The sequence below is a fragment of the Aspergillus viridinutans genome (assembly GCF_018404265.1).
Source record: "Aspergillus viridinutans IFM 47045 DNA, scaffold_6, whole genome shotgun sequence".
In the NCBI taxonomy this organism is placed as follows: Eukaryota; Fungi; Ascomycota; class Eurotiomycetes; order Eurotiales; family Aspergillaceae; genus Aspergillus; species Aspergillus viridinutans.
In genome coordinates this window covers 1,721,094-1,739,944 of record NW_025091222.1, presented here as the reverse complement: position 1 = coordinate 1,739,944, position 18,851 = coordinate 1,721,094, and the positions used below count along the sequence as shown (strand labels likewise).

At 48.7% G+C, this 18,851-nt stretch overlaps 5 protein-coding genes across 5 annotated transcripts; 3 read left to right on the top strand and 2 right to left on the bottom strand.

The window, feature by feature from the left end:
- Positions 1 to 4,299: 4,299 nt before the first annotated feature.
- Aspvir_008298 (putative Rho GTPase activator (Bem2)) lies at positions 4,300 to 6,429 on the top strand (the record flags this gene model as incomplete). Its single annotated transcript, XM_043271470.1, has 4 exons — positions 4,300 to 4,831; positions 4,900 to 5,572; positions 5,625 to 5,719; positions 5,768 to 6,429. 4 exons carry the CDS (start codon positions 4,300 to 4,302, stop codon positions 6,427 to 6,429), a joined length of 1,962 nt encoding a protein of 653 aa, XP_043127405.1.
- Positions 6,430 to 7,358: 929 nt separating this feature from the next.
- Aspvir_008297 (ribosome biogenesis protein RRS1) lies at positions 7,359 to 8,090 on the bottom strand (the record flags this gene model as incomplete). Its single annotated transcript, XM_043271469.1, has 2 exons — positions 7,359 to 7,962; positions 8,032 to 8,090. The coding sequence occupies 2 exons, from the start codon at positions 8,088 to 8,090 to the stop codon at positions 7,359 to 7,361; spliced, it is 663 nt and encodes a 220-aa protein (XP_043127404.1).
- A 367-nt stretch (positions 8,091 to 8,457) lies between these two features.
- Aspvir_008296 (mitochondrial 37S ribosomal protein mS29) lies at positions 8,458 to 10,050 on the top strand (the record flags this gene model as incomplete). Its single annotated transcript, XM_043271468.1, has 2 exons — positions 8,458 to 9,091; positions 9,179 to 10,050. The coding sequence occupies 2 exons, from the start codon at positions 8,458 to 8,460 to the stop codon at positions 10,048 to 10,050; spliced, it is 1,506 nt and encodes a 501-aa protein (XP_043127403.1).
- A 678-nt stretch (positions 10,051 to 10,728) lies between these two features.
- Aspvir_008295 (uncharacterized protein) lies at positions 10,729 to 13,581 on the bottom strand (the record flags this gene model as incomplete). The annotated part of the gene is made up of 1 exon (XM_043271467.1): positions 10,729 to 13,581. The coding sequence occupies one exon, from the start codon at positions 13,579 to 13,581 to the stop codon at positions 10,729 to 10,731; it is 2,853 nt and encodes a 950-aa protein (XP_043127402.1).
- A 1,254-nt stretch (positions 13,582 to 14,835) lies between these two features.
- Positions 14,836 to 18,582, top strand: Aspvir_008294 (uncharacterized protein; the record flags this gene model as incomplete). Its single annotated transcript, XM_043271466.1, has 2 exons — positions 14,836 to 15,156; positions 15,223 to 18,582. 2 exons carry the CDS (start codon positions 14,836 to 14,838, stop codon positions 18,580 to 18,582), a joined length of 3,681 nt encoding a protein of 1,226 aa, XP_043127401.1.
- Between the last annotated feature and the right edge of the window lie 269 nt (positions 18,583 to 18,851).

Sequence of the window (18,851 nt, the reverse complement as noted above, 5' to 3'; positions counted from 1 at the left end):
AAGAAGGAAGGAGCAGATATTAAAGCTATATCTATATAGACTATAAAGAAAGGTCAGAAGATATTATTATTTTAAAGAGCTAATACCTTAAAAATTAATGAGATTATTAGTATAGTAATTTTTATAGGAGCACACCCCTTTTCCCTTTTTAATAATCCCTACCTTTAAAAGCTTATTAATCTCCTTAATTTCATGCCTCCAGATCATCATACTATTACTAGACTGATTTTATCTTAGTATTATAAGAAGATACACACCAGGGTGCTTGCCCAGCTTAATAGAGAGCAATATCTTAACTTTACCTTTAATAAAGCTACTAATATCTTAAATTCCTGTATAATCAGCCTCTTAATTAGCATATGATAAGCCTCATTCTTCTATTACCTTAAGGAGATGAGGGGAGAAGCCTATACAAGTAAGATAATTATAGATTAGGTATATAAGAAGATAGAGGAGGTTCTTTAAGAGCTTAAGCTAGATTAGAATTATATTAACTTAGTATCTACAGATACTGTAAATATTATACTAAAGGCATGGAGTTTATTAACTGTAAAGCCTGATTTAAAGCATGTATTCTATATACTATATAATTCTCATGGCCTCTAGCTTCTTATTAAAGATCTCCTTTATCTTCTAATAATCCATATAATATTTAGCTAGGCTACTAGCATTATTATATACTTTAAGAGTGCTCCGAAGCAGCTCTAGGTATTATATTAGATCTAGAAAGATATTTATAATAGAAAGAGATATCATCTTCTTCTCCTAGTAATTATATACTAGGGATCTTAATAGATAATGCTAAATACCCTTAAATACTCACAAGAGGCATTAAAAGAATGGGCATTTCAAAATTCTGATAGTTCTAATAAGATTCAGAAGATTCTTCTTGATTAAGAGTTCTAGTATAGAGTTAATAACTTACAACCTCTTCTTAAGCCTATCTATAAGGCCTAGCTAATATCTAAGAGCCAAAGATCAAATATTATAATTATAAGTCATCTTATATCCTAATAATCTTGTCTACTAAGAAATAAGGTGGCAAAATAATAGATTAGGATATAGAATTATTTAGAATAGCAGCTTCTAACTTCTACCTTTTAATAAGATATCTATTCCTTCCTTTACAGTGATAATAGTGCCTAGATTAGCCACTTTAAATAATAAATATCATCTCTCTACTAGGTTACCTACTATCTTTACCCTTAGAATGCCTTTATTAACGCCCCTCTACCCTCAGCATTAATTCTGGAGATAGAAGAGATAATTAAATAGTATAGAGGAGAGAAAGTATTAGATTAATTCTTCTACTTTTAAAGTAAATAAGAAGAGTTCTAAAGGCCTTCTCTTTAGAAGTAGTATAGGCTGCTAGACTTCTAGCTTTAAGTAGTAAGTTCTACTATCTTATACTATTTTATATAGAACTAATCAAGAGTCTACTCCTTCTAGGAATAAATAATGAGATCTACAGCCCTTATAAGTTTTACTATTTAATTATATTATACTATTACCAATTCTGTTGCCTCTAAATAATCATTCTCTGTGATGGGCTTATAGTATATAAAGATTTGCAATCAACTCAGCACTATCCAGGCGAACAAAGTGGTTTATATATATATAAATAGCAGGGTGGTGGATAAGCTAGATAAGGAGGAGAATACTACACCAGATCTACTAGATAAGGCAGATATTAAGCCTAGTAGCAGCAGTAAAGCCATCTAAGATGATGCCATCCAGGCTAAAGCTGATTTGGTGCTGGAAGATAATGAAATTCTATGCTCACAGATCTTCCAGGATAATATATATCTGGAAGCTGTTAATTCTGAGGTGGAATCAACTAATCAGGTGGTAGTATTGCAGTAAGTGCTTGGAAAATAGCCTTAGGAGGCATAAAATTAGATTCTACGCCTAAGATTTAATGGTATTCTATTTCTTTGAGCATTGAATGGCTTCATTTAAATGTGTTTTTTTTAATGTTTTAGGAGGGGGCAGCTGTGTCGCTAGATACCCTAGATTACTAGTAAAAATACTAGTAAAAGGGGGTACAGAAAGACAAGATTTAAAATAACAGAAATTTTGTCTAAATAACACGTCATTTATGTCATTTTGACATTTTAAATACCATCCCTAGCCGCCAGGTACCTTAGGTAGCCATTCATTCCGCCCTTCTGATACCTTATTGAATGCAACCTGGTGATTCGGCAAAATGAGTCAACTTGACCCTCCAGCAATATTTGGTTGACCAATCCATTAACCCAATCGCATGCCCTGAACCGGAGTGTACATCAGCCCGCCCAAGGCTCCAACTGTCAGAGCCAATTCTTTTGACACCTGGGAATTATCTTTCAGTGTGAGGAACAGTGGCTCTGCCCAGTGGTAGGCTGGTTGGTGCCTGTAAATCCCCTGAAGTAAACAAAAAGGTAGGAAGTCTGGAGGATCTTACAGTAAAAGTATAGACCCTCAATAGCTTGAGAACTTCATACTGCTTCAGAATTTAGTAGAGAGAAGAACCATGAGAGTGAGGTTTCATCCATAGTGGTCGTTGTATTGATCAGAGCATGAATACTGCCCCAGACAACTCCATTGTACTCTGTACCATTGTGCTATATGTTGATCATCAGCGCCCTTCTGCCATTTAATCGAGGATTGACATCGTAATGACATAGCGTCATCAAACCAGCCACGGACACAGATGATCTCCTTTTAGGGAATATGTTTTATCTGTCTGGATCCAAATTTCCATGACGATACTGCAAATATATGATCCAGATTGAATATTATTACCTTATTCACTGTTCTGACAAGCACGTACTCCAAAAAAAGAGGTGGCACCTGAAGTGCCCACTAGACATTTATAGATCCATAGAGCAATTTCCAATTCGCTGTCGTCTTCAATCGCCACTAATCCTCCCCCTTTTCTTAGCTTAACACGCAGCCGCGCTTGCATTATTATTATTGTCTTATCTAACTAGCGCCTGTCAAGGACTCGAGTCAAGGAGGAATGTGTCGTCGCTGCGACGAGCAAGTCAGCGACCCTACGACATATCTATTAGATACTTAGTCTATCTGCTACTCCGTGCTCTAGTCTGTGCGGGACCCATCCATCCTCTTGTGTCCCTCCTGCTCCGTACTTACTGCTATTGCTACCTACTACTGTAAGCCCCTACTTACACAAGACCTTCCATTCTACTCATTCATAGCGACTTTTTCTTTCGTTTTTGCTTTTGGAGGAATTGTAACTCCTATCGGAATTCTTCCTCTTCTCTTTGACAGTCCTTCTTTCATATCTAGCCACTTGGAAACTGTCGTCGCGCTTCGCTTCTGTCTTTGTACTTTCTTCACCGACCGCCCCTCGATTCCACAAGGGGAAAAAAAAAACCCACAAAACATACACAAAATTTCAAGGCATTAAACAAGCGTACATTCGTTCAATAATCAGTGCCTATAACTTCGTGGGCAACGATTTCGTGGATCGCTCGTCTTTAACTGCGATTGATGGAAAGCCACAGAGAATAGACCGGGGCAGAGAGCTTTCAAGAGTATGAGGGGTGACGCACTTTGGTAGGTCAGAATGGTGTCTTTGTTGAGCAAATTCAGACCAGACTCCCACTGTCTCTTGTGATGATCCCTTTCATGGAAGGATGCGCTTCATCAATGGTTATCAAGGGGTTCAGATTATGTCAATGTCAGCTTTATTTATAGCTCGCCTTGATTCATTCTGAGACCCCTACATTCAGCCATGCTCCTTGCGGTGAAAGACATCATCCTACATACTTTTTATCTCTTCGTTATTCATACAGCCGGGTTTGCTCCTGACTATCTCACTAATGGTCGTGCGACTTGTTGACAGATCTCAACCCCCGAACCATATTACCCCCTTCAACGGCGATCCGAACTGATAGTGACCATCCGAAGCATTGAAAGAAGTACTGGAAGGCTGGTTCCGTTCCAATACTTTCATCAAAGTGATCTCAGAAACTGTTTGGCGCCCCTTCCTCTCGGACATTTCTTGAAGGAAAGTCGAATTTGCTCCATCATCTGGACAACTGGAAAATTGTCAGACGGGTAAGTCCATAAGCTTGGGGCTGTCTACTCATGTGTCAGCTCCCTGTGATCTACTTGTTGGTCAAAATCTCGCGATTTGTGCTGATCCATGCTGTCGCAGACTGGTCGATTAGATTCCCCTCATAGAGCTTTCACATCCAGTGGGCACTTGATATATCACTTTTCCCGCCCTGACGTGTTTTTCCCTCGATACTTCTTCAGGTGAATTACCCGGCGAACGACGCACGTCTAAGAATGCCTTCAAGACAGTCCGCCGTTCCCAATCTAGATCTAAGCTCCTTCACTCTACAGGCGAATGCGAAGAACTCGTCTCCACTTACGCCCGGTGCCCAAAGCTCCGACAGAGCTAGTCCCCTGACACCCCGTTCTCCCAAATCGTCGTCCAGCTCGCCGTTCTTCAAGGGAGCGACCATCCGCCCTGTAACACAAGAGTCCAATAGCAAGTCGAGCAGTCCTACTTTCCCACTATCCTCTGCTCAATCGGCGGAACCCACGACTCCTGGTTTCACAGCCATTCCTCCATATCCTCCTTCACCAAGGGATTCTCCCAAGCACAGTCGCGAACCGTCACGCTCTTTCTTTGCAAATCTCAAGGCGCCGAAAACCGCACACAGAGCCCAACACTCAGACGGCTCGGGAAGTTCAAGTGACAAGCCCAAGAGCCGGGGCAGTTCTAGGGATCGCAGAACACAGATTGCTTCCAAATCGTACGAGTCGACGCCAGATCTTCCTGGTACAATCGAGCGCGCAGCCCAACAGGAAAATAGTAAGCGTCTCGGTTCATACAATGTACTGCGTTTTAGTTTTTATCAATACTAACGGCAGTGCTGATAGACGGTGATACGGTCGAAAGCAAGAACCCTCAACCACTGGAGACCAAAAAGGCTGGCAGCGACCTTGAGACCGGAAATCCTGTGAAGAAGAACAAGCCGCGCTTCGCCAATATCTTGTCGCGTTCTCGTTCCATCAGGCTGGACGACTCCGCGTTGAACAGAATAGCCAATCGGCGTCCGTCTGCGACTTTAATGAAGCTTGAGGAAAGCAGCAAACAGGAGGCGGAGATGAACCCCAAGACAGCTACGTCCCGACAAGACCGCGGCTTCAAGGGAGCTGGGAATGCTGCAGTGCGTACCTATGCCGTCGATCGCGCCGGAGAGCCAGGCAGTGGTCAGGTTCGGAAAGAAAGAAATCATGTCGGCTCAATGGTGCCCTCCGCTTCACTAAGCCAGGTGTCAGGTGCCTCTGCTGCGCTGTTTAACAACCTCAAACAGTCTTCCAGTGGTGCTGCAGACAGACTTGGAAAGGCAGGGAAAGGATTCTTTGGGAAGATTACCAGGAGCGGCAGCACAAATGAACGTGAATTACTCAACGATGATAACTATGTCTGCTCTGTCATCAACCTCCCTCTGATCGAGCAGGCCAGACGAACACGCATAGCAAAGAAGCTGGAAGACTGCCGAGACAAGACTGAGTTTTGGATGCCTGCTTTGCCATATCGTTGCATCGAGTGAGTTGTCGTCCTGTCGAGCTGGTCCTCATTTATATTAACATCACATCAGCTATCTCAATTACAAGGGCTGCGAGGAAGAAGGACTTTACCGCGTACCCGGTAGTGGTAAAGAAGTAAAGCATTGGCAACGGCGGTTTGATACAGGTAAGCCAGGCTGGACACGCTTTCATGTCTCTATCGCTAACTGCGCAGAACTCGACATCAATCTTTTTGACGAGCCAGGTCTTTATGACATCAATACAATTGGATCTATGTTTAAGGCTTGGCTACGGGAGCTACCCGACGAACTTTTCCCGAAGGAAACCCAGGCCATGATTGCTGAGAAATGCGAGGGCGCAACTACCGCCCCGCAGTTGCTGAAGGATGAGCTTTCGAAACTGCCACCCTACAACTACTACCTTCTCTTTGCAATCACCTGCCACCTCAACCTCCTCCACTCGTATGTCGATCAGAACAAGATGGATTATCGGAATCTCTGCATTTGTTTCCAGCCTTGCATGAAGATTGACGCCTTTTGTTTTCATTTCCTCGTATGCGACTGGAAGAATTGCTGGCAGGGTTGCTGGACCGAGAAAGAGTATCTGCAGATTGAAAGGGAGATGGACGAAAAGGAGAAGGCCGCATCTTCGAAGTCGGGAGCTGTTGATCACTCTTCTCTACCTTACTCGGATGCTAACGAACGAGCCATATCTTCTTCCGGCAGCAGTCAAGCAGCTGCCGAGGATGAACCAACGTACCGTCCTGAGACAGCGAAGAGCCGGAAACAGAAGCCCAAACAGATTGAGACTACACACACCAGGAGCATCTCCCAGCTTCCCGAGCTCGGGCCCCCCTTGTCTCCGATTCAGATATGACCTTGATTCTCCGTTCGGGTCAATCTTTGCTGAAGTTAGCCGTTGTTGACACTGCTGGCCTGACAACTCTCAGGCTACATCAATCGTCCTCTTTCCAAAATTCTCCGATGCGTTCTTCTTGCCCCTTTCAGAAAGCATCCTGCTTAAGACACGGACCGGATCCGATGTCAAACTAATCTTCTTGTGGTTGTACATTGACTTGCCGTTTTCCAAGATCCTGCTTGCAAATCGTGATTCTCCCTACTTCGCCGTCTTGGTTTCTCTTTTCCGCGCACACAGTCGCGGAAGAATTATTGAATCCAACATTTTTCTCCGGTGCACTCATCACTACTTTTTATCTCGTCTTTCAAATGTGGTACTTTGCGAAAGAAGTGCATAGATCGGCGCCCTCGGAGTTGGGTTATGGGTTTTTCATACGATTTTTTGGTTGTACAAATTGCCTCAGCTGACGTGCAGCATCCTGGTGGCCCGATTGTTTTGCGTACATGTACTTGAAACGTCACATTTAGTTTTCTTTTTGCCATTTGATTCCCAGCTTGGAGCTTTTTCTCGATGTTTCTTATTTCCGTTGCGTGCATACCCCTTACGCCGTCATTCCTAGGTTACTTGTTTGTGTGCCTCTATCAACCTCTTATTGTAAAATATCCCAACGGAACTCTTATGCGTCAACTTGAGTGCAAAGCCAAAACGAAGGTGAATGGTCCCAACACGTAGTTTTGCATTTGAGATCTCAAATGATCGGGGTATGATGCATTAATCTGATCTTGCTTTGTTTGGTCCCACAGTGAAAATCCGTAAAATAAGACCGGCGACTCCAATCCGAACTCCTGCTTTTGTTTGGCCAAGCCCAGCGTTTGAGACACATAAAAGAAGAACAACGAACGAAGATCAGATCTTCGTCTAGTGCATCCGGAATAGTGTTTACTTGCTCATCCACCACCGGACTTGCGGGATCTCCGCTCATTAGATCTCATCTTCCTCTCGTTGCGGCGTATTCTCTCCTTGCGTTCGGCACGCGAGACCCCACGGATCGAACTGCCTTTAGCCGCCGCCTCTTCTTCCTTCTTCCAGTCCTTCTCTTTGACCTCTACCAGCCACTCATCGTCCGACTTGTTTTTGCCCTTGTAACCCCATCGAGGTACCCATTCACCCTTCTCTTCATCATAGACTAGCTTCTTGCGGCGCTCCTTGTCTGCCAACGCAGCGCCGGGTTTGCTGCTATACTTGCCAATACCCTTCTTGCGAGCGAACAGCTCCCACTTGGTAGGTGGCTTGGGTGTGGGTAGGGGCTTGTGTCGTGGGAGTACAGTCGTTGGGGGTGGGAGGGTGAGGAGGACACCGTTCTGTGCGGAAGATGTAATCGGGCAGGTAGTGAGGAGCTGGTTGAGGAGGGACTGGGTGCCGTCTCGCGCGGTGGCCTTCAGAGAGACGTTCAAGGGCTCTGAGCGGGGAAGTTCAAGGGGGTTAGGATCGTTGGCCATCAGATAGCCCAAGTCGAAAGTGTACGGCGTGGGCTTGGAGACTGTGACAAGACTAGGGGATCGAAAGAATCAGCATCTGCAGCGAGGCGGTTACTGGCTTGTCCATGGGCATTGTACTCACAGTCTCTCGGGTTTGGGCTTAGTCTCAGAAGCAGCGGTCGTCATTTCGACTTCGGTCATTGTGACTAGGGTACCGAGGCCGATTCTGGAGAACGGCGATATTATACCCGTGAGGTTGGAAAATGCGAAATGTAGACGATTAGTATGGACCAGTATTATTCCTGATCGGAGTGGCCCAAAAAAAAATTGCGGAATAAATTTTGGGAGGCCGCTTTAACCCATGTTCCGGTCCCACAGTTTAGAACGGCCACTACGCTAAGCCCTAAATAGTAACAGGAGAAGTTCGAAAATGTTGCTCCAAGACCCCAACCGCATTGGAATTGATACACTCGGGCAATCAACGGCAGCAGCCTGTCTCCCTCTTCTTCCAACCTTTCAGCAGCCTCCATTGACCGGTTAACCCTGGCCTCTGCGCCAGTGTGTCGCAATGGTTTCCTCTTTCTGCTGGAGCTGCTTGACGCGGCTTCGTCCGACGACTCGAGCTCTACTACCACCGTCGTTGGCAACACCCAGAGTAGCGGCATTTCACTCATCACCGGTGCAATATGCGAACCCGACAAAGAAGAAAGTCAGTCTTGATGGTCCTCCCAAGTACCGTCAGGCAAAGTCGGCCAAGATGAAGAAGAAGAAGCCCGTTGACAGGCCCCGTCCGCCGCCTGTCGGAGAACGCAAGGCGCTCCGGAAACGCATCGTTCTCAGTAACCCGAACGCTCTTGAGGTTGAGGGCATGCAGGACCTCACAGAAGAGACGATGGTGGATTCACGCCTTCGTGGAACGGTCCTAGGTCTGCCCCTGCCGCTGATCGATCCGTTAAGAGCTGTGCAGGCTTTCAAGCCCAAACAGGGCTGGTCGATATTCCGCCGTCCCGGCACGGTGGTAAGACGGGAGACGGTGGAGCTGGGAAGACAATTTGACATGATCTCAAGCGAAGGCGAAGACAAGGGCAAGGTGATCAAGAAGATCGTTACTGGTGTGCGAGGAACGGGAAAGAGTGTGCACCTGCTGCAAGCCATGGCCATGGCCTTTACCAAGAAATGGGTCGTATTTACTGTTCCTGAACGTATGTCATCACCCTGTTTACCTATACCCTGATCTTCTGTTTGCTTGATTGTTTCGTTGGTGTACGTGGGCTTACAGAACATTTCAGCCCAGGACCTGGTCGTCGCACACACGGGCTATGCGCCTCTCTCTGACGAAGTCCCCAATCTATACGTCCAGAATGAAGCAACAGCGGCCCTCTTATCTCGTACGGTCAAAGCGAACGAGGAGGTCTTGACGGGGCTCAAGGTTTCTCGGGCGCACCCCGCTCTCGGCTCGGCCGTGAAACCTAACACGAGCCTCGCAGAGCTTGCTACTCTTGGCATTAATGATCCCGCTGTCGCCTGGCCTGTCTTTGAGGCGCTGTGGGCTGAACTCACTGCAACTTCTGCGTCTCCCCGCTACGAGAAGGCCTTCGAGCCTCGCCCTCCCATTCTTGCTACTGTGGATGGCCTAGCACACTTGATGAAGGAGACTGAATACCGAAGCGCTGACTTTGAGCCCATTCATGCTCACGATCTTGTCTTTGTAAGACACTTCCTTTCGCTGTTGAAGCCCGGTGCTGGTCAGCCTACTCTTCCGAACGGGGGCATGCTGCTCTATGCCACTTCCGCTTCCAACAATCCCACTGTCTACAGCTTCGAAGTTGCTCTCAAGCAGGTAGCAGCGCGCCAGGCTGGTGTTAGTCCTTCCGCTCCCGAATTCCCTCAGGCCGATCCCTACAGCAAGGTTGACAAGCGCGTCCTTGACGCATTCGAGTCTCCTAAACCCGCCTCTGCTAAGGAGGGTGCTCTGGAGCTTCAGGCTCTTGGCGGCCTTACAAGGGATGAGGCTCGAGGCTTCATGGAATACTTCGCACGCAGTGGACTTCTGCGGGAAAACATCAATGACGAGTGGGTTGGGGAGAAGTGGAGCTTGGCCGGAGGTGGCGTTGTTGGAGAATTAGAGAAGCTGGGAAGACGGCTCAGAGTGATGGCCTAAACGACTCCAGGCAACGTCGTTTACTCATCTAGAGCTGCGCTGGTTGGGTTGCTGCGGCTCTATGTATAAACCTTTTGTGGCATCGAATTCCCGTCCATTGTGCTGTGCTATAAAGGATGGGGTTCGGCTTTTCGTTAGAATATTTGTACTTTACTGGATGTGTTAGGTTTCTTGTGTCTCTGTATGCTATAATGGAATCTTCAAAAGATACAATCGACTTTCCTTCTTCAATCTGATGGTACGTCTCCTGTCATGATATCATGGGCAACATCAGGAATTCTTTGCTTTTATCTAGGGCAACTGTGACGTTCAAGGAGTACTACAACAGCATAAGTCTTCATTGGCATTGAAATCCAGAAAAGCTACAGAGACTATCATGGAAGGCTTCCTCGTCCTCGCCTGCCAACCCCACACTATGAACAAATAACAATCACAACGGCGATAAACAACAACCCAAATCAAGCAGCTTCACGCGAGATAATCTCAAAAATATATAGAAAATCCACCCACCGCAATCAACAGAAACACAGTACATGCACCGAATCTGATGCCCCTCAAGATGAACAGTCCCCGCTCGACTCTCTGGCAAAAGAAGTACCTGAGGTCCCCCTGCCAATGTGTAGGAAGCTGGTGATATGGCTCTGTTTAAGCTCTGGTGCTACTTCCGCGGAGCTTCTTCTAGGAATCGAAGTGTTGACGCTTGTGATATCCACTCTCTGCCCATTCCCCGCGGTACGGGCGCTTCCTTGTTGCCATATAATGCTCCAACTCCCAGTCAAACTGCTCTTCGGCCTCAGTTGCTCCTGGAAGTAAAGGTTGCTCTCTGGCTGCAAACTCCTCCCTGTCGCCATCTGCTCCGTCCACCTGCGCCCCGATAGGTTTCGTCTGGGTCCCGAGTGCCCTCGTAGAAGTACCCTGGCTCGGATCGGGACTGGTATCTGGAGTCGGATCACGAGGTGCCGCGCTCAGCGGCGGGTACTGGGGAGGCTGCAGAGCATCGTCCTCATCGCTCGACTCGTCCTCGTGTTCGCCGTCACAAGCGCATTGTCGACCAAGCTGCCTGAGCATACCCTTTTCCGTCATGGGCGACTCAGTGTAGGAAATGAGGATTTCCTTTCCCTTGGGGATATCTTCTTTTGCCCATACAAATACACGATTTGGGACGCCGCCGAAATCGAATCCCCACTGTGCGTTATGCTTTTCCGGGCAGGCATGATTGAACAGGCTGAGGCCTGGATAGAGATACAATGCTCGAAATGACGGGTCATAGCTTTCAAAGCTTTCCCTCTTTTTAGTCATTTCTCGTTGCTTTTCTGGGTCGTCGATCTCCTTCCGCCTAACAATCTTCTTGGCTGGCTCTTTGCTCATCTTCAGGGCCGGTACATCAGCCCAGGGAATCGCGTTGGTCAGCAATTTCCTTAACACGATTTGAATGACCCAGGTGTCGAACGAGAGGTCGGCGAATATGTCCACGCCCAGGTGCATGAGAATGTCGAATGGGACCTGGATGTTGGCAGCCAATGTGAACGGAAATGATACTTTCTCATCAGTCCGGTCCAAGTTATCCTCAAGGACCAAGAGTTCGTCAATCTCATGCGCCATGAGGTTTGGGTCGTGAAACCTTTCGCGCCTCCCGAGTGTGATGTCAAACACTTCCCTGAGGAGAAGGCTCAGCAATGTTCCATGGGCCTCATTTGTGTGACTAAAGTAATGATAACCTTTATGATTACCCCATTGCATCACATATGGGCGCATAGCATCATGCAGCCATTTCCAGTTTTTCCGACAGGCCCGAAAGTGATAAAGCTTCCGCGCAATCTCGGAGCATGTCTTGGGCCCAGGACCTGGGGGGCAGTAGCTTAGCGGAATAGCTTCTTTTTCATCGAGTAAAACACATTTGCATGCGGCCTTGTCCTGTCCGGCTTTGATCTTCTTGATCCGTTCTTGGTCCTCTTCCGGCCACGCGGCATCAAGCTCTTTGTAACAGTTGTCGCATCGTGGCGTACTTGCGCTGTATTCACACTGATCCGATGGCAGCCTGCTCACGCCGAGATGTCCCCGCATTGCCGGCTCCTCGACGAAAATCATCTGTCCTTTCTTGATTTTTTCGGTTGCAAACACCCCTAGCGCTGTGGCGGAGTCCTTTGCTGGCTTGAGGCGCTCAACCGATTTGACCTCGCATCTCCTCCAAGGGAGGGCTTGATTGTTTCCGAAAAGCCTTTGGTTCAATTCATCGAGGAAATCTTGGTCGGTCCGATGTTTGTCACTCGATTCATACGGATATAGCCTTTCTGTCGAAACCTTTCCTGCCCGGGACTCGTGAAACCAAAGCTTTTTTGCCTCCTTTTCATTGTGAGCCTGCTCGAAATAAGATTCCATTACCTCGTGACGTCGTTCGAAAGGTCGTCTATCGCGGTCCGGCATGATGACCCTTTGAGGGAGGTATTTCTCCATGGCCTTGCAATCCTCTCGGGCTTGAAGCGCAGCGAGACTTAGGCTGATGATGTTATGAAGTGCCTTTCGAAGGGTTGGGATGAAGTAGTTAATCCCGTTAGGTTGGCGCATTTTTTCCACCTCTGGCGGGACGGCTTCCGTCTCACTGTTCATCCCTGCCAGGATATGCTGAGAGATCGCGTGCCAGATTCGGGGGTAAAGCCCGGGTTGACGGTTTCTGCACCGAGCATCGACAAGCACCTCGCAGAGAAGCTGGGCTCGGTAGGCATCTCCGATCGCAAGGTCAAAGAAGGCCTGTTGGTAGTGGCAATAGGCACGGCTGACCCAGTATGTAGGGTTGTATGGGCTAAGTTTAATGGCCCAGGTGTACATGTCCAACGGGTTCAACTCATCGCCCGGGTAGATTCGCCAGCCCCGCGGCTTCCCTGTGGATATCTTCCAATGTCCGAGGTCGCTTCTGGAAAAGAGTGTGAGAGACTTTCGCTCATAGTCGTAAAGACGCTGGCGCAAGACTTGCGAAGTCCCAGTTTGGACTTGGTTTCGGTCCCTAAGCTCCTGCTTCAATGTTGCAACTGTTAATTGGCGGGAAGTCATTACATCCTTGCCCTGAATAAGGATGGGTCCGGTATTAGGCATATGCCCCCAGTCTTTCAAGATATCATCGAGTCGCCACTTCGCCTGGTCCATCCCCATCTGTGTCCATTTAGCTTGCCATTCGGACTCTGCAATGGGGTACATGTGCTCCAACAGGAGAAGCTCGTACACCTCTAAGGCGAGTCCTTCGGTGTGCTCCATTGCCTTTATATCGTCGTCATCACCAGGCCGAGGAAAAGGGTGCTGGCCTAGGCTGTCCAAGTACTGTCGGAGTTTTTGAGTGGGACGATCCCACAAGATACGTGCTAGTTTTGCATCTTTCGATTCCACATATGGCGCCCAGTCGATCTCTTGGAACTCGTCCGGCCTGGGCGGGAACTCCGGTGCGTCAACCACCTCACGAGGCGGATGGGACAGGAAAACTTCCGTCCACCATGCCTGGGCTTTTTTGGGATCTGAAGGAGGATGAAGACCGAGGACCATTATTCCAACAACAAACAGCAGGGGTTCTGTAGGACAAGTTGGTATGGCTGATCAATGGTTGAACGATGCAAGTCAATCTTGTCATTCGATAGAACATTGTATATATCTAATTCTTCTCGATGGCCAGCAACGACAGAGGGCATGTCGAATATTTAGGGCAACAAAGAACCCCTCATCCAAGGACCGGGCAACAAATGCTTAAAAAGGTGTTCCTTTCAGGGATACGTAACGCATTAGACTTTCGAAAGTCCCAGTGGTTCAAGGACAAAGAGACACAGTAGACAAGAACTGAATGCATGCTGGATGGTCGGTCCCTAGGTAAGGTAGACCTTCGTTTACCCTATTTCGGTTGCTCGCAGTTTATTCCACGGTAGCATTCAGGAACAAAGGAAAGCCCTGAGTTCCCTAATCTGGCTGTCTTTCATTAAAACCAACCCACACGAATCGCAAAGTCATGAGCATAACAGAAAGCGTGTTGATTAGAAAAAAAGTCCGTCGACCTGCTGAGGTCAGGCGTATTGTATACATTCGAATGTCGAAGGTTATCCGCATAATATATGGGTCAATATAATGCCGACTGAAGGTTTTCGTCAGCATTGGCATCCCGTCAGTCTTATTTTTTGTGCTGGATATCAATGAACGGCATCTATCAGCACCCCGAGTGAACGTTGGGGAAGAAGGACGTTCATCCTCTGCCTGGTCATTGAATCGGGACGTTGTCTTGCAAGACCCTCGTTGAAGTCGAGGCTAGCGAGGGTTCACAAAGCAATTATGGCCGTGTCCTGTAACCAAGGACTCTCAAGGTCAAAGAACGAGGAATATTTAGCAATATCATGATGATTGTTTTTTGTTTTCCGATGTATTACTGTGTGGGTCGTCTTGTTGATGGCAGAGTGGGAGAAGCGAAGCCGAAGGGAGACAACGCGAAATACGCAGTACACGCAGCACAGCCTCATGAGGGTGCTTCTTCTTCCATCATCATCACCTGGCCCCTGGGGTCATCGCAGTTATTTTCTGTCAAGACGCAGGGTTGACCACCGGTGTCACCAGATTATTTTCCTTTATCTTGTCCTCCTGATCCACGGTTGACTAGGTAGTCATTATTGATTTCTTTTCTCCCTGTAAGGCTCATAATCATCCGAACCCCACCGGTTCTGCGGTAAGTGGCCTTCAAAGAAACAAACAGACCACCACCGGCAATATCCATGCTTGTCCAGGCGCATATCTGTAACTGACAAAGAAAATCTCCTAGCCATGTATGGATCACATTCTTACTCACATTCCACCGGTCCACCGCATTCAAGTCCTTCTCAACCAGAATGGCGTTTACCTGCGACAACTCAACACCAGCAATCTTCGTGGCCCGCGAGTTCTGTGGCATCTCCCCCGCCCCCACCTCCTCCTCCTCCTGCGCCGATTGCAGCTCCTTCATACCATCCTAATACGTACGGATCTATCTCCAATATGTCACCTGGCGCAGGTGGGTCACCAGTGTTTGGTGCTCCCGGCGGCCTGAATACAACGTCATGGGGAGTGAGGTATAAGCATCAGATTCTGGCGCCTCCGCCGCTGCCTGTGAGTGTCTGAATCCTCGCGCAGAGTTATACGTGGACGGCCTCATGCTTACAAGGCCTTATATAGCCTCGACCTCCAAGTGCGGCGGAGCATCAGCACCACAACCCTGCGCAAGTTCAGTCCCCGACTGTCGGCTCCCCTGACCATCACAAGCCTCTGCCAGCTACTCCTGGGTATGGCTCACAGCCTCCCTCCTTCGAGAATCATCAGCAGTGGACAACAGGCGCGTCTCACCCGTCCCAGCAAGCTCCTACATATCTACCGTCTCCCCCTCCACCTCCGCCAATCCCCCCCAGTTACCAGACTCAACCCACACCGTTAGACAACCAGACATGGCAACAGCCGAACCACCCTGCTTATGCAGGATTCCCTTCCGGTCACAATTTTCAGGTGCCATCCTCCTCGGCCTCGGCACAGGCAACTGAAGCCAGCATAGGGCTTCCCCAAACCATGAGTCCTCCACCTCCGGCCCAGCAACTTCCGCCTGCGGAGCAACCTTGGCCCCAGACCTTGCCAAGCGAGCAAGAAACTGCTCCGCCAGTACCACCAAAGACCGGTCCTAACATGTTCCCAGCCAACGCTTATGGCTTGGGGTCTGGAACCCCATCGGATTGGGAGCACCTGGCACCTACTCCCGGGACCGGTGTCGGCGTGGAGATACACGAACGCAAGCAGAACCATCCAATTAATTACTCGACTGTAGCCGATCCACTTTCAAGTCAGCCGGCTTCTTTCCCGTCTGAACCGGGTAATCAGGCCACTGTATCTACTCCACCAACGACGACCTCACCCTCTGCGCAGCCTGCGCACCCTCAGCCCATACCTCAGCAGCATCATGACGGCGGGTCACCAGTTAGTCCAAGCACTACGCCGGATATGCGTGATCCGCCCCGTCCTGTTAGGGTAGATAGTAGCGGCACCGAATACAGTATTATCTCGGCTACTGAAGCATCTGAAAGTATTGATGGCGTTATCGAAGCTTGGAACCAACCAATCACTCCACAGACCAAGTCCGCTGTCGAGCAATCTCGGGAGAGTCTGGCCTCAGGGCCCGAAACCAGGTCCTCAACGCAGGGGTCGAGCCCTGTCGATATCACACAACAAAAGCAGGAATTCAAGGTTCCTCGGAAGGAGGTCCCGTCGCGCACAGCTACGCCCGCGTCGAGCAGTTCCGTTGGTGAAACTAGTGGCGGGAGACCGAACACAGCGAGCCCACAACCGAAACCACAAGAGCCCTACGAAGACCTAGACTCCTGGTCCAAGTCATCGCTGGCCCGCTATGTAGCGATGCTTCGAAAAGAAGAGGTTGCTGATTCTGACGAGGAGCGCTTCAAGATATTCACGGCCTTCATGGCCAAGGAAACAAAACTGCGTGAGATCTTGTACAACATCGAACCTGAACAGAAGAAGAATCAAGATGCGCCACAATCGTTACCGATCCCGCAGAATTCAACATCTCCTCCCGTCGAGTCGGGTTTGATTCCAGTCCAATCGGAAGAGGGATATGATGCGGAGATTTCTTCTAACGATGCCCTTGGGGAATCGGAAGAAGGCCGCTATAGTCCAGGAGGGCGTCCAATTCTTGCCCGACTCCACACGCCCCAACCGTCGGGATTGCAAAGATCCGCCTCGCAGCCTACTGCCTTCAAGGCAAAGGTAAGCAGAGACTTCTCGGCTAACGATCAAAATCCAATCTCGCGGGCTACATCTGTCCCGCCCTCCATGAATGACAAGACATTCTCCCCGTTAGCAACAAACCCTCCGCAGCCCATTTACACTCCCTTCAGATACACTGAGGGCCCTCAACGTGGCTCTGACGACCTCACTTTTGACCGCCCTGCGTACCAGGCATACTCTGCCTTGCGTCAAGCGTCTGCGGAAAGTGGGCGTGTAATGTCGAACGCGCCCAACGCACCGAATCGGAACAGGTCGAGTACGGTGACGTCTTCAGTGGCTCAAAAAGACTTTGAAGAAACTTTCATCGGCCTTATCCGGGAGAAAAGCGTGGCGTATAGGAATAAAACTTCTCCAAGCACATCTTCGCCGCCTCCACTGCCGGCGGCTTTTAAGCAAGGAAAGACCGGTAGTCCGATCGATGACCTGCGTTCTATGGTCTCGTCCCCATTAGCTAAGCAGTCAGAAAGCTCATGGCACGTTACAACCAGAAGGGATTTGGAGAAATACTCGGATGACTTCAGCTACATCCGCGAGGCCGTCAATACTTGGGAAGCTTCAGCCAAGATTCGTCGGGAGAACACTGAGAGAGAGCGTATGCGACGGCAGGAGGAGTCCGAGAAGCATATTGATGACTTGTTCAACGAGAAGGAAATTGGCTATGCCGATATCAACGTTCTGGAAGAAGAGTTTCGCCAAAAAGAAGCGCGGGTACAGCTAGACGAAGAGAGACAGGATCTGGACGGTTTCGTCGCAAAGGTCTACAATCCGCTGGATGAGCGTCTGAAGGGGGAAATTTCCGCGCTTCAGGATCATTATGAATCTGCCCTCGCGCAACTCGACCATGAAAACAACAAGATCAAAGATTCTGTCACCGACAAGTACAACCTCTCTCACACGATGAAGGTTGTAAATGATATCTATCAGAAGCTCGAAATACGCTATTACAAGCGTCTTGAGATCGCCCTGGACCGTGAGCGCCGACGCAAGAAGGCAGAACGACGCCCACTCGTGTTCATGGGAGATTCTGCCGCTCTGAAAAAGTTGGATGGGGAGTTTGATCAGATGGAGAAGCGAAATATACTCGAAGCAGCCAAGGCGCGGGACGATCGGGCTAACAGGCTTATGGATACCTTTGACAATGCAATCATACTCGGACTAGGCGAGAACCAGAGTCTCTTGGATGAGGTCACTGCCAAAGTGACACGGATTGATTCTGAGGCCATCCAGTCATCTGGTCTAGCAGTAACTGAGGTTGAGCAGTTGTTGAAATCCGTGTTCACCCTGGTCGAATCCTTGCGGCAGGATTCCGAATCCATCCTGCACAGCTTTGGTGTCGCTGACACGGCCCTCAACAACGCGGATTACAGTGTTTCTGTCGCTGAAGCTCGCTACTCCAATGCCGATCCTGAGATCTTCCGCCGTCTCGATGACGAGAAGAAGAAGGAAGATGCGAAGATTCAAAAAGATCTCCACGCGAAAATGGAAAGCGTGCGGGTTGGTCCCTCCAAGATCATTGCTAAGATCAATGATCTTCTTGAATCGCTGGGCAAAACACCAGTGGTAGAGCAGCCTATGTCTTCCGAGATCATTCCTGCTGCCCACCCTATGGACGTCCTGCTGCCAGGTCCTCGTCCGCCTACAGTGACCCCTGGGCCAAGGAAGCCGGACGGAGATCCTGAGCATCAGGAGCGACTTCGGAAAGCTCTGGAGGATGCGAAGAGGAGGAACGCTGCGAGGGGCAGTTCGTAATTCGGCAGCTTGCTGACGAGTGTGCTCGGCATCGCTCAAGCATTCCTTTTTTAATTTTTGAGGCTTCCAGGGACATATATCACTCTCCTAGTCTTTCTTTTCTGTGTCCGTTGCAACGCACGGAGATTATGACTGAACGAATTTCCTTGACAATACCCCTTTATCCTTCCAAGCCCTACTATATCGTGGTCTGATTTTGCAATGCATACATCGATTCTGCTTTGAATTGTTCAAGATATACACATCAATTCTATCAGATACCCCCGCAA